General features: G+C 30.8%; 3 protein-coding genes across 5 annotated transcripts in view; 1 reads left to right on the top strand and 2 right to left on the bottom strand.

The window, feature by feature from the left end:
* Window positions 1–782, bottom strand: part of AIMP1 (aaRS-interacting multifunctional protein 1) — a 17,505-nt gene extending 16,723 nt beyond the window's left edge. Inside the window, exon 1 of the mRNA XM_080156838.1 lies at window positions 637–782. Within this exon, the coding sequence (XP_080012964.1) occupies window positions 637–738 (102 nt within the window). The 5' untranslated portion in view covers window positions 739–782. The remainder of the gene's footprint in view (window positions 1–636) is intronic.
* The window catches only part of Ak6 (adenylate kinase isoenzyme 6), a 20,149-nt gene continuing 6,357 nt past the window's right edge, over window positions 745–14,536 (bottom strand). Inside the window, exons 2-5 of one of the 3 annotated variants that reach the window (XR_013878451.1) lie at window positions 2,802–2,940; window positions 2,054–2,160; window positions 1,042–1,565; window positions 745–889 (exon numbers count right to left, since the gene is read on the bottom strand). Coding sequence is in view for 1 of the 3 variants with exons in the window: in XM_080156840.1 (XP_080012966.1) it covers window positions 1,383–1,565; window positions 2,054–2,160; window positions 2,802–2,940 (429 nt within the window). In the remaining 2 variants the exon portion in view is untranslated. Of the gene's footprint in view, window positions 1,566–2,053; window positions 2,161–2,801; window positions 2,941–14,536 lie in introns of all 3 variants that reach the window. The other 2 variants (XR_013878452.1, XM_080156840.1) reach the window with 2 other exon arrangements.
* The window catches only part of LOC145316385 (phosphatidate phosphatase LPIN3-like), a 9,752-nt gene continuing 3,207 nt past the window's right edge, over window positions 7,992–14,536 (top strand). The window contains exons 1-5 of the mRNA XM_080156837.1: window positions 7,992–8,294; window positions 10,748–11,012; window positions 11,327–11,622; window positions 12,844–12,963; window positions 13,355–13,455. Coding sequence (XP_080012963.1) covers window positions 8,222–8,294; window positions 10,748–11,012; window positions 11,327–11,622; window positions 12,844–12,963; window positions 13,355–13,455 — 855 coding nt within the window. The 5' untranslated portion in view covers window positions 7,992–8,221. The remainder of the gene's footprint in view (window positions 8,295–10,747; window positions 11,013–11,326; window positions 11,623–12,843; window positions 12,964–13,354; window positions 13,456–14,536) is intronic.

Genomic DNA, 14,536 nt, shown 5'->3' with positions numbered 1-14,536 from the left:
AAATTGCGCAAACAAACCCTCATACATTTTATGATTGTATAATGTAATGCATTTTGTATTTAATCGTTGCAATTGTTATTCTGGTTTTATGTTTTTAACGAAGATTTTTTTAAAAGTAATGAAGGCCATCTTAAGATTTTTTTTATTGTTGTTAAAATGTACATAAAATACCTACCATTTTTACTACTTCCTACGAAATTTCAAAATAAGGTGCATTGAATTCCTATGTCATAACGAGTGCAAAGAAAAATATTTTATCTAGTTAAAGTATTTTAAATTAAAAATTAAGTTTGTCTATAGGAACGACTACAAATTAAAACCTAAAAAAAAAACATATTGAGAGCTAAAAATTCGTTAGTTTTATTGGATAGGTATATCTTTAGAGTTTATACAATATACATATGTAAGAAATTATGCTAATGGATTTATTATTACTTAGATCTTACACCAGATTATCGAAAAAATAACAAAACACTCTCTTTACCCCATTCCCTCCACTCCTATTGGATGAACTTAACGAACTGGCCAATAAAGGATGTACATGTTAGCAACTTAATTTTTTTCCCCTGTCATAATATCCACGTATATTCTATAATTATATCCATTATCATATGAAGTATTTCGAAATGATCTCACCTTGCAAGCCTTGATCTGAGACCTAAGGAGTTGGATTAGCTTCTCGGCCGCCACGGCCCTGGTCTCCAGCTTCATCAAAGCTTCAGCCGCCACAGTGACCATTTTCACTTTCTGTAAAAAAAATATATAAAACAACTAGGACTAGGTAACAGTGTAAAATGTAAGGCGAATTAAGAGGAGGGTTGAATACTTTTTCCAGTATGGCTTTGAAACCGATCAATATCCGCTGGATTAGAACTAGTTCTCAGTCATACTGAAAAATTATGTATAGCATCGTATTACAGACAATTTTTTTCCTTTGGCCCCTCGAGGCTAAAAAAATCTGGTTTTATCTTATAATTCTTCATCTTATTATCCTAGGAAAGCTGTCTATAATACGATGCGATAAATAACTATTGAACCAACCTAAAACAACAAACTTGGGACAAAAAAATAGTGACCATACAGATATAAGCATTTATTTTAGCAATTCTAATACCATTATTTAAAGAACCCATAATTCTTATGATGTAACTCTTTATTTGATCGAGGTTTTTTTGTATTTTATGCTTGGTGTTATGAAAAGCAAATTCGCATCTGCTTATCAACAATAGTAATTGGTAAAATTGCATACGATTCTAATTTCATTGCAAACATTGTTGATATGTGATGTAGAATAGACCTATATTTTGTAGTCACATTTTTGTTTATTATTGACCCATAGTTATATACATTTTTATGGTTCTTATAACAATTTAAATTTTTTATCACGTGGCCTTTCTCTTGGTTGATCTAACTTTATTTCTATCCTGGTGCCATGCTTGTATCCACTGGAGGATCCTGGCACAGTTGGACTCCTGGTCCTCATGTGTGTTGCTGGGCAGCTCGTGGACAAGTTCTTCGCGGTAGGAGGCCTTAGCCTCGTCCAGGATAGTTTGGAAAATCTCACACTAATATTAAATAATAAAATGAATTTTATATTTAAGACTCGTTTGAAGAACAATAAACAGGATGGAGCAAATCTGAGGTGAATTCTTTTTAAAAAATTTGCCCCACTAATCGCTTAGTGGGGCAAAATTGTTTTCGTGAAAAATCCATTAAAATCACATTAAAAATCTACAAAAATCAAACAAAATCATAGAAGAGTTATTAACATATTTCACGAAAACAATTTTGCCCCACTAAGCGATTAGTGGGGCAATTTTTTAAAGAATCCACCTCTGCTAGGTATTTCGTTTCTGCCTTAAATGTAACAATATTTTGCTCAGATTTGAAAAAAAAACCTAACCTTTTCACAGGTATTTTTAAAGCGAATTAAAAATAGATGACTTTAAGCTTAAAATACAAACAAATATTACATTGCTGAAATTAATCAAATTAAATAAAAACCCTACAATAAATGATCAACATGTTCTTTAATCCATTTCATTGTATATGCCTGTATATTTTCTTCAAGTTTCTTGCCAGTATAGCCTCTGGCAGAAAGTCTGTCATACAGGATGGAGTTGTCTGTCCGCAGCACAAATACTATGTCAAACCATCTCTCTAAAATAAAATAATAAGTAATGTCAATATTTTATATTAGTTTAATAAAATGTATGTTTGTCCTCTTTGTCCATTATTGAGTAACTAACATACAATGGATATAGAATACAATAGAATATGCGTGGATATTATGAAAGGGGAAAAATTGTCACCTTAGGTTGGTATCCTGGAACCCGTAGTTTCACTTTAATATAGAACATGAAAATCCGGTGTAACATCCAAGTAATAACAAATCCATTAAAAAAATACATACTCGTAGCAAACAGATTAGGTTAAGACACATAAGATTTACTTAATTTTCTGAATATTACTGTACATCAATATATTGTAATTAAACATCTAAAATGCTATTGCTGCGATTTTAATGGACATAATTGTTTTCGTTAATGAAATGGATATATTATTACTTGAATCTTACACTAGTTTTTCATGTTCTCTAATAAAGTTAAACTAACAGCGGACTAAAATAACGATACCTCTATTCACTTAATATTTACCACATCCCATTCCTTTATACTAGATGAATGAACTGACGTATAATTGAGTTCCATATTAACAACCTAAATTGACGACATTTCCCCTTTTCATAATAACCACGTATATTCTACATCCCATATTAAAGAATGGAATTGATGGAATACCTGGAAATAAATCTGGAACATGATGTTCAAAGATGAGGCCGCCAGGTTTCTGTTTCTCTTCCAGGAGGTCCAGTACTTTATCTTCATCCAGCTCATGGCACAAATATTCTTCATCCCAGGCTCCCAGACAATCATTCTCCTAAACATTCAAAGATATAGGGATGGGACAATGGAAAATTTTAAAAATGGGTGGAAACCAAAACAAAAAGTCAAAGGAAAAAGATTTACAGCACTGAAAAAGTGTCAAGTGAAAATATAAGGAAAATTTTGGATCTACTGCAGTTCACGGTAAAATATTGCTGGTAACGAATATTGCCAAAAATCTATGAATTTTAAAGGCTGCTACCTGCCAAACGGCTGAACGTACAGATCATACCCGCACACCATTTTAAGCGGTAAATGAAGGCCTACAAATAATCTGGAATAGCCAAGATCCAATGATGCACAGGGAAAGCTTCACTAAAGAAAAAACGCGTAAAATAGGCCGTTTTCGCGCATTTCTCTGCACTGCGAAATAATTATGCATTATTGATTTATGGCTATTCCAGATTATTTGTAGGCCTTCTTATGCCGCCTATAACAGTGTGCGGGCATTATCTGTACGTTCAGCCGTTTGGCAGCTAGCAGTCTTTTAAATTCAAAAATTTTTGGCAATATTCGTTACCAGCAATATTCTATCGTGAACTGCAGTAGATCCAAAATTTTTATATATATTGTCTCAGATCGTTCAAAAATTGTCTAATTTGGCGAGAAAATGCAAAAAAAATTCGGCGGGAAACAACGGTTAAAAGATGTAACTTAAAAGGGCTGGATCTTTAAATCATTTTAGTGGTGAGCCAGATCGGGGAGAGCCAACTTTCCACCAATGAGAGCACAGCATTTTATGAAATGCCGCGCTGTGATAGGCTGAAATTCGGCTCATCCCGATTTGGCTCACTACTAAATGATTTAAAGATCCAGCTCAGTTTTTAAAAAAAGCTTAACTATTTAGTTAAAATCATATTTAGTTTATATTTAGTCCATTGGTGAGGAGTATAACAGTTGAATATGTGAAACTTTGTATTACTGTCCTATTCTTAAAAACTTTAAGCAATAATTTTTAATTCTAACATTCTAACCCAAGACTTTGCATGGACGTATCACACAAATTCACAACTCATATCATAATTTCTTTAAAAATTAACACTTTTTGTCAGTGTAGCGTAGAAACCGACTAACATGCGCTGGATTAAAACTGGTTCTGACCATACAAAAAAAATTTCGTATTGATTACAGACAATTTTTACGAATAATACAACTAAAATCATAAAATTACAAGTTTTATTTAAAACACAATAGTATCAAAATGCAGAGGACTAAAATATAAATTGTTTAAAAATAAAACGTTTGACTTATTTAAACACATATATTTGATTAAAGCTATTCTAGTTTTGTTGCAAAATAGAACTAGGGTAGCACATATGTCCAATACACAGAACAAATAAATATCTAAGACATAGAAGAAAGCCAATATTAGTGAGAAAACAGGCATACACATACACAAATACTATCCTGTTAGAAAAACAGTTATCCGATTAGATACACTATCTCTGGATAATGGATGTGCAATATACGTGGATATTATGACAGTGAAAATGATCAATTATTGGTCAGCTCATTTATCCATAAGGAGGGGAGGGGATGGGGTAAAGGGAGTAAATGATGGGATCATTATTTTAGCCAGCTACGTGTTTTACTTTATTAGAGTACATGATAATCTGGTGTAAGATCCAAGTAATAATAAATCCATTCTCTGGATATTGTATTTGGGTTCATTTTACTCAATCTTTCCTATTACGACCTATTAGGTATTTTTTAAAGACACCTAATTATGTAATATTAAATATGAAAGCGTAGCAACAATACAATGGCAAACTCAAAATAAACATTGTAAAATGTAGTACAGAAATAATACTAATATGGATATTAAGCACTGAAACCTTTATTTCTTTAAAAAATTGAAAAAAAGGAAGCCCTAACCCTGCAAAGTCAATGCCTGCAGTTCCCTATTGGTTTACGCTCCTTCCACCCTCCCCTATATTTTCAATTTATTAAAAAATAAGGGGAGGGTGGTTAGAAAACTCTACTGGGCCCCTTAAGAAAATGAAAGTCAAAGAAGCGTGTGTGGAAATTTATGGAAAGCGATTTACTTTGTTTTTATTATTACCCCACCGACCTTCTAAGAGACATACTTTAGTTTTAGAGAAGGATTGGTTTTAATAATGTGTATTGTTATAAACAAAAAGAATGAAGAATGGAAGGGCTGAGTTTGATTCTTAAAAAGAATGGGCCATGGCCCGGGTAGACGCACATTTAAAATTATTTTAGAACAATTCCTTCTTATATTTCAAACAAGTGTTCTAAAATTATTACTTAAAGGATTTTACACATTTTAAAGATTTATTTTACAAAACAAATAATTTATTTTGGTGTGGCTAACATGTAGCCGATTCTCTTATTCTCTTTTTTAAGAACCCACTTTTTGTGTTTAATCTTAGACCAATTTTGTTTTCTATTTTGTACTTGATAAGATTTTGTGTATCTGTGAGTGAGGAGAGATGGAAAAACTTGACCCAAGTAAATTATTCACATTCTCTTTCTATTTACGTCATGCATAATTTCAACTTGTATTCACTTGTTCTACAAGGTTTTTATTTTCTTGGTTGTTCAGAACCAAATTAAATTAAAAATAAGAATGACAACATCCATAATAGCGAAGCACTGAAATGGTAAGATAAAAACAATAGTAGTGAGTCAGAACTGAATAAGCATAACATAAATGTATAAGTCTAAACAGGATTGTAAATAAAACTGCTTAAATACTGGATGCTGTTTAAAGGACATACTTACATTTTCAGGACTATATTAAGATGATAGATAAGCTTCGCTTATTTCATTGTATTATGTTGTCCTAAGAATCAGTGTTCCAATATTCAGATGAATATGATAATTATATCAAATAAATCTTTTTAAAGATAAAATGCAACATGTTTTAAATGGACGTACAGACTTTCTTTTAACGAATGTAGAATTTATCCGCGGAGTGGTGTGGAGACATAACTATTTTCAATGTTTTCATCATCTTTAAGATTTCTTAAACGGCAGAACCTAAAAACCTGTTAGGATATTGTTTGACCCCCTCCCCCCTCGCATAACTCCTAAAGATTTCTTTAATGGCAGAAAATTTAAAATTTAAGTCTGTTATGATGTTGTTTGACCCCCTCTCCCCTCTCATAGCTACTAAAGGCATGCCCTGAATAAAAAGACCATTGCCCATTGAAGATCTGTACCGTCAAGAGCACCATAGAATTTGATCTTTTGGTATTTTTAAGATTGAAAGGTAACCTTTCAGATAATACAGTGGCGTATACAGCTTACATAAAATTTAAATTCTGAAGGCATGCCTTTCCTTTTTTCGCCCCTACTAATTTAACAATACCCCCCCCCCCCCTGGTGAATCGCACGTCACTCTTTTGATAAGTGGTTATTTCTCCATACTTAGATATATTAAGTGACATAGGATTATGTAAATTAAACGTTATCTTTTTCAAATTTTAAGTCGTGTGTCATAAATACATCTAAATATACAAACAATTCGTCACTTGCAATTTAATTCAATCATTAGACTAATTGTAAATGATTTTTGACGTATTCATTACCTTTTTATTAGAGCACTAACATGAATGACATCACGGATGTACTTGGGTAAAAATAAATAATGAACAAGGATGACGACAACATCCACTAAAAAGAAGCTCTAAATAAAGACGATAGGACAAACGAACATGAACAATTGTAGTCAACATAATTAGAAGAATATTTAAATAGAATTATAAAACAAAGTTTTATATACAAGAACTTATACAAAATTGCATAAATACATTATTTTGTTTAAGGACATACTTACCATTTTAAGAATTGATTATAGAAATGTCTCGCTTAAAATATTGTACCTTGTCGTCTAAAGAATCATTGTTCCAAAAATCAGATGAATAGGATAATTATATCGTAAAATCTTGAAAATCTGCATGTTTTAGATAGACATGCGGACTTTCTGGTAACGTTTAAAGATTTGTAGCAACTCTCTAAATCTCTCTATAAATCTTTACTGGTATCATCTTCAAAGTTTGAAATAGAAGAACAATTCTAATTCATGCCTAAATTAAAAAGCCAACTGTACAATTCGCTTTTTATAATCATTAATCTACTAACTTCATTTAATAACAATTTCAATCTAAAATTAATAATTGTATTAAATAGCAGGTTTTGATTCATGCAATTTATGTTACATCAAGTTTTAATTTTAAATTCTTTACCTATTGTTATTACAGCCTATTAACGTCTTTTACACCATGCCAGAGAGTGGATAATTGGCTGTTTATTACACTAGTCCCAAAAGTTTTATAATAACGCTTTCTTATTTGTTGGCTTATTAAACTTGGGGACTTTAGTGAATTTTGATTGGTTGGCTTATGAAGTTGAGCGTTTACACGTTTTAACCATTAATTTTAATCTACAGAAGGGGTAATTTTGTTTGTTATCATTGGAGATGTACATAAATTTATCGGCCATTGTCTTAACCCTTTATATTCCTGATTTTAAACAATCTCTGGACAGTTGAATACACGACTGCGCTCTTCAGAAAGCTCCATATCGGTTATTTAATTTTATCAAAAAAAAATTCTTTTAATTCGAATTTTGTTTTGTTTAAATGTTTACGTTAGTCAATATGAAAGATAAGATAGTGCGTAAGTAACTTATTTATTTAATTGTACTTTTATATATAAGAGAAACCATAAAATAAATCTTACATCTAATAAAAAGACCTATTACATAATGCATAGTTATAATATGCGTCTTTTACTGCAAAGCATAAATGTTTATATCTTTGTTGTCCAAGAGTCAAATGGTTGGCAGTTAACAATATCCCAAATTATTTTTCCCCTTATACCAATGCACAATATTCTCCTCCCCATTTTAGGACAAAACATTTTTTTTTTATTTTGCTATAAGGGGAAGACATGAAAAGGGAAGAAGAACAGCTATAAAATATTGGACGAAAAATTCCGGAATGTAAACCTTGTCAATAAAGCTTAGTTAGCACGAGAAATCAGCTGTTTCATTGTAAACATTTTGTTATCACTAGCAGACGAAAATCTGTGTACTAGGCAGCTTTACACACAGTCTAATAAAAGAAGCATTTTAAAACACGCACGCTTTTGGTGCAGCTTCAAAATAAAGCAGTGAACTCTGATCTTTTATCAAGATATAATTATTTTTAGAATTAATATATAAAAATGCTGACATAAACATTGATTAGTTTAATTTTGCGACTCTTTCTGATAAGAATTTAAAGTGAACAATTAAAAGGTGAATAAAAGATGGAATATGTAACCGGTGTAGTACAAAATGTTCATAGTTGGGCATCTAAGATTAATCCATCTACACTTTCAGGTAAACCTTTAGCATGCAACCATATTTTGACATATGTTGAAATTGTCTTATCAATTTCGAATTTGATATAATGATTCCTGTAACAGTTAAGTTCAATTTAGATAGCGCAGCAACTTAATAATCAGTACCATAAGGTCCGTTAGTGTATTATAATTTAGATATCGTAGCAACTCAAAAATCAGTCAGTACCAAATGGTCCGTACGTGCATTAAACAAATATTTGTTTTCTATTTGGTTCCAATTGAATACATGACACACATCTATCAACTTTATTTCTTAAATACCAGCGGCTGCGCCCCAAGCATCAAAGGTATCTGCATTTAAAGGGATGTAAAGGGAGCAGAAAAATAGCCTATACCCATTAGCGTTCCTTTCAATAATGAATCATTCAGTTCAGTAGTCATTAAAATCTTAAGCTTCAAAAGAAAAAAAACTTTACTACTTTATATAATAGGTTAATTCATCTTTAACCATCTAAAATATTTTAATTCAATTTTAGTTTAAACTTCTTAAGTATTTAGCTTAATGAATGCACAACTTGTTATATTTTATCAAAAACTGCATAAGATTATTATGAAATATAATCTTCACATTGCACAAATTGAGTTTCTTGATAAGGTACAAATAAACAACTTTTATGTCTATATATTATCTAAATAAGAATAACTGCCAACTCGGATTCCAAGGCCGATTAGACATTATATTTCTTGAGAAGAATTTCAATAAAAAAGTATTAAAATATAAGAATATATTTTTTAATTATAGCATTTTCATAAAAATCTCTATTTGAGCTCAAAATTAGTTTTAATCTAGCAGAAATTAATAAGATTCAAAGCAATGGATATAGAATATACATGGATATTATGACAGGGGAAAATTTGTTGTCAATTTAGGTTGCTAACATTTATTGGTCAGTTCATTCATCCAGTACGGATGGATGGGGGGTATCGTTATTTTAGCCAGCTACAAGTTTCACTTTATTAAAGTAAATGATAATGTGGAGTAAGATCCAAGTAATAATAAACCCATTTTTAAAGCCAATATAGCAATGTGCTTTTGCCGCCCAGCACTACTACCTAATTTGTTCAGTTTAATACTTACTTTTTGATAAAAAATAACATGAATAAAATTCAATCTTTCTATCTATGAGTGACAGATTTAGATACAAATATGATTATGATTGACTATGATCCAAAGTTTGCCAAAGTTTTTTTTATTATTCTAAAAATATTTGTCTTACTTATCAAATCCATCATATTTACATAAATATGGAAATAAAAACAAAAACATAAACATGAAGAATAAAACAGAAAAACGCCAAAATATACTTTTGCATTCAGTTGTAGAAGAATGTCATTTGTGTAGGAATGTATCTCTAGTAGTGAAAGACTAAATTACCTCAGCTATGCATCATGGTGTACTATATAAACCAGGGATAGCAATCCGAACAAAAATTTTGATAAACTATACCAAATTTTGCAGAAACGTTAATTGCTACAATAAGTACCAGTAAGGGGGAGGTAGGTTGTGCTAATGAGTTTTAAGGCTTAAAAACAGTAGTAGAACGACAATATTCACTAAATATGTGTATTCCTTATTGAATAGAACCATAGACAAAAAAAATTTATACACTTATATTTAGTGAATATTATCGTTCTACTACTGATTTTAAGCCTTAAAACTCACGCCTGTACGGAATTTAAGCACAACCTACCTCCACCTTTCTAGTAGTAGTTTTATACCTTGACAGGTTTTATTAATTTTTTAAAGGAGGGGGGTAAGCGGTAGGGGAATGGCCCTCTTTCTAATAATTAAGTATCAGTAGAGGGTTATTTTTTGTATACTTTTTATTATAAATGATTTAAAGTATTTGTGGGTAGTATTTAGAAGATCCCAAATGCTCGGATTTCCATCCCTAATATAAAGTGATGCACTTCACTTAAACTTGAAACAAATAAAAAAAAAGAAAAAAAGATGGTGGGCTTTGTCTCCCCAGAGATAATATTTCATACATAATATAATAAAGTGTGCTTTCAGTTTCATAGATCATTCTCTGCACGACAAAAAAAGAAAAACTTTTATATAAATAAATGCATCAAAATATAAAACTAAGGAAACTGTATAATTTTAGTATTCTTGGTCAATTTCTGACCCAGGGATGAAGGAGGATGTGCGTTGGTTCCTTGTTAAAATATCTAACTAATTTTGATTGGTTGGTTCATTCAGTTGAGTGTCCAAACGTTTAAACCACTAAATTGTAATCTACAGAAGGGGTAATCTTGTGTATAGTCACTGAGGATGTACATAAATTTATCGGCCATTGTCTTATCCTTTTAGATCCCTAAATTTATTTATATGTGATTATGTTCCATATGAGAAAAAATAGAGAAAAAAGTTGATTTTATTTTAAAGAATATTGATAATTTAAGTTTAATAATAACAATATATTTTAGGTGCCATTGACATAGTATTTGTGAAGCAACACGATGGAACTTATCTATCAACTCCATTCTATGTAAAATTTGGCAAGCTGGGGGTGCTCAGAGCCAAAGAGAAAAGAGTGTATATTGAGATAAATGGAGTTGAACTAGACAAGCAGATGCAACTTGATGATTATGGCCTGGCATATTTTGAATCAGTTCATCAGGAGGAGGAAGAGAGTGAAAGTGTGAGTGAAGCTGTACATACAAGTGATCATTTAGTCAGACCAGAAAATAGGTGAGAAATATAGATTATACTCAATTAAAATGCATTTAGAAAGAACTTTTCTTTAGTTGGGGACTAAACATAACAATGTAATTTAGTCATGAAAAACAACCATCTGATATTATGAACTTGTCCTAAGTTATGATTTTCCATAAGCAATTCAGCTATATATATTATAACTCAACTGATGTTATAATAAGTTAAAGAAGCTACTCTATAATTGTGCTACATACATCCATCATTGCACTAAATTTTTTCTACTTAAATTAGCTGTGCTTAAATAATCATTGGCACCCCTCAACTTGTTAACTTTATAATTTTTCTAGGGAAAAAAAATCAAATGATTGTTCATCAAACGAAGAAACTTACAGATCTTTATCTAGAGCTTCAAAATCTATCAAAAAGCACAGTACAAATATAAAGAAAGAACTTGACCAAAAACTTGAATCATTAAAAAACTCTGAAGATAAATCAGAAGACTGTGAAGAAAATGAAACAGTTCCTAATGAATCTGAAGAAAAACAATTAACTCTGAAACTAACAGAAAGGGAACTACAGGAAGAGTATAATCTAAAGCCTGGTTTAAATGAAGCAGAATTCAGTGTAACCACTCAATATCAAGGTAAGTAATTCTTGACATAATTTTTCATTTGACAAAACAGTTAATATTTCCCTATTTCTATCTATGAACTTTACATGTTTACTTTTACCCTCTTTAAATCAGACTACCTTACCAAACTTCCTATTTTTGTTCCTTTTAATACCAGTTTTGATATCTTTGCTATCATCTGATGTAACTGTCCTAGTATTCTTTATCTAATAGCAATTAGTTTAAAAACTGTATAAACCATTCTTCTATAAACTTATTTTTACTTTGATTATTAATTTGAAAATACCAATTCAAAACATTAAAAATTGAAAATGTTAGAGGAATTTCCAATATTTTCTTCCTGTTGTCTTCAATGTAATAAATCAAATATCATAACATGACACAATTAAATTCAATAAATGTCAGTAAATGTTTCCATCCTTGCAAATCTAATCCTGATGGCTTAACCTGAACCTGCAATCATGGTTAACATTGGTGCACATAAATCCTAGATAATGCAGTGTGTGTAAGTGTGTGTGTGAGTCTGTCTGTGTGCAGTGTATAGATATGTGTATGTGTGTGCAATGTAAGTAAATAAAAAGAATGTGTGACCAAAAGTATAGAGACTGAGCGCTGCAAACTATCTAAGTTTTTCAGTATATTTTCTAGAAATTGTCAACTCATGAATTATTGATTAAAGTGCATAGCCAGGCAAAAATATAAGCAAAAGTTAAAGATTGGTACCATTCTACATTTTTTTTTAGTTGCAAAGCTACTATATAATTCTCAGTTTGACCGTGCAAGTCAATATGAGGTAAATGTGATAAAAACCAGACTTTTTTTACAATACCCCTTAACAAAGAGCATTCTATATCTTTACCACATGATCTGTTATTTAACTTGTTTATACCGAACAATAATCATTTACTCTTCAACTAACTTGGAACTTGGTCCATTAGTCAATAAGTAATGCTATTAAGGACATCAAAATTCTAAAGATAAAATGTGTTTTTCTTAGCCACTAATACAGATAGAAGACGGAAAATTGTTGTAAATATTATGCTGTTCAAAAGTCACTTATTCATTATAGCTCACTTTTTATCAATTAGGCTTTTATTCTTTGTCATGTATTTTTGTTATATTATGCATGTAAGAGAAGAGAAATACTTTTCTTACTTTAATTCAAGTCAGCAAAAGTCTAAAAACACAGTTGGTACCTATTCAAAAAAAATTTGAATTTATTTTATTTTTCAGGTACAACTAGATGTTCCTGCAGTATATTTGTGTGGGAGCAAAGTACAAAGATTATTATCAGTGATATTGATGGTACTATTACTAAGAGTGATGTAAGAGGAATGATTCTACCCATGATTGGTAGGTTATTGGTTCATGAGCATAACTACTCAATAATCTATTTTGTCTGTTAGGATTTTTAAAGATTATACTCAACACTACTAATTTAAAAATATGTTTATATAGAAATTTCTTTTTTTTCTTACATAATACTGGTGCTCCCTTAGCATCTAAAGGCACTGTTTTTGATTTTTTAAAAATAGCCTAAACCGATCCCAGGACCTATACTATGCTTCTCCAAAATGGAGAACTATATCGGATCAGTACATATTGAAATTTTAAGTTTTAGACAAAAAAAACTTACTACTTTATATAAAAGGACTTTAAAGGACTGTTGTTTATTTAAAAAGGGGGAAGATAAAATTAACTACATTGACCCTTCCCTTCATTAACTTGTTGTTATTATCATAAGGTATGCATGACTGGGCCCAAGAGGAGGTGACAAGACTCTACTCCAGAATCTCCAGTAATGGTTATCAAATTCTCTATTTGTCTGCAAGATCTATTTCCCAGGTTAGAAATATTTGAATTAGTTTTTGGGACGGTTGGGAATTTATTGAGACAAACCTAGTTTAGAAAATGATTAAGAATAAAATTACACCAGTGTTTTATAAATAGAAAAATAATAATTTTACTTACCCAGAAAGAAAAAAAACTTATGTGAACCTACTATATTCTCTTATATCACTTACATTTTAGAAATATTTAAATGTGAAAGTTTGATATTTTGACAGTCAAAATAAACTTTTGAATATTTTATTATATATTTTTTTTAATATTGCAAATTTACTAAAAAATAAATATCTATATTGATTAACTTTTGGTCTAAATTTTCCTTGTTTAAACAATAAATCATTCATCTCTAAAGCTAAAAATGAAATCTAAATTTATAAAATTCTCAGACTATTCATGTAAAATATTCTTTTACAATAAGAATTCAAATTGATTGTATGAATACTTGGAAGAAAGGTTAAAATTTCTTTACATTTAAAGATGTGTAGCATTTCTTTAATTCTCTTTCCCTTCGTGGTTAACTCAGTAACATTTTTAGTAGCGAAGCTACTCTATAATTTGAAATGTCCGTCTGTCTGTATGTCCGTCTGTCTTAGTTTGGGGGAAACGTGATTATCTTGGCTCCTATAAAAGATAAAAGGCTGAAATTTTTTGACAACATTCCCATTATTAAGGAGCCCAATTAACTATAAAACATCAATGGCGGTTGGACCGCTTTTTAGCAGGTTTTAGGCTATTTTTGTATTTTTCACATTTTTCTCCATATCTTTGGTGCATATGGTCCAATTTCCAAATTTTTTTCAGTTTTTGATATCAAAATAAAAGGGGGGGGGGGGGTAAAATGTGGTGACTCGTCACACGACATACAAGCAATTTTAATTTGGGTGCTACTCCCTTAGTTTTAGAGATAATTGGATGAAATCTTTTGGGCTGGGTCACTAATTACCCCAACTATTGGTATCTTTTAAAAAAAACGGCGGCGGGACCGCCGCTCCCGCCGCCCACCGCCGTTTTCCGCCGCCACCAAAATTTTTTTTTGCATTTCTCGCTGAATTAGGCAATTTGGAATCATTTGAGACCA

This window comes from Acartia tonsa, chromosome 4 (assembly GCF_053477335.1).
Source record: "Acartia tonsa isolate MP-2025a chromosome 4, ASM5347733v1, whole genome shotgun sequence".
Taxonomy (NCBI): Eukaryota; Metazoa; Arthropoda; class Copepoda; order Calanoida; family Acartiidae; genus Acartia; species Acartia tonsa.
The sequence above is the reverse complement of the archived record's forward strand: the minus strand, read 5'-3'. Positions and strand labels throughout refer to the sequence as shown.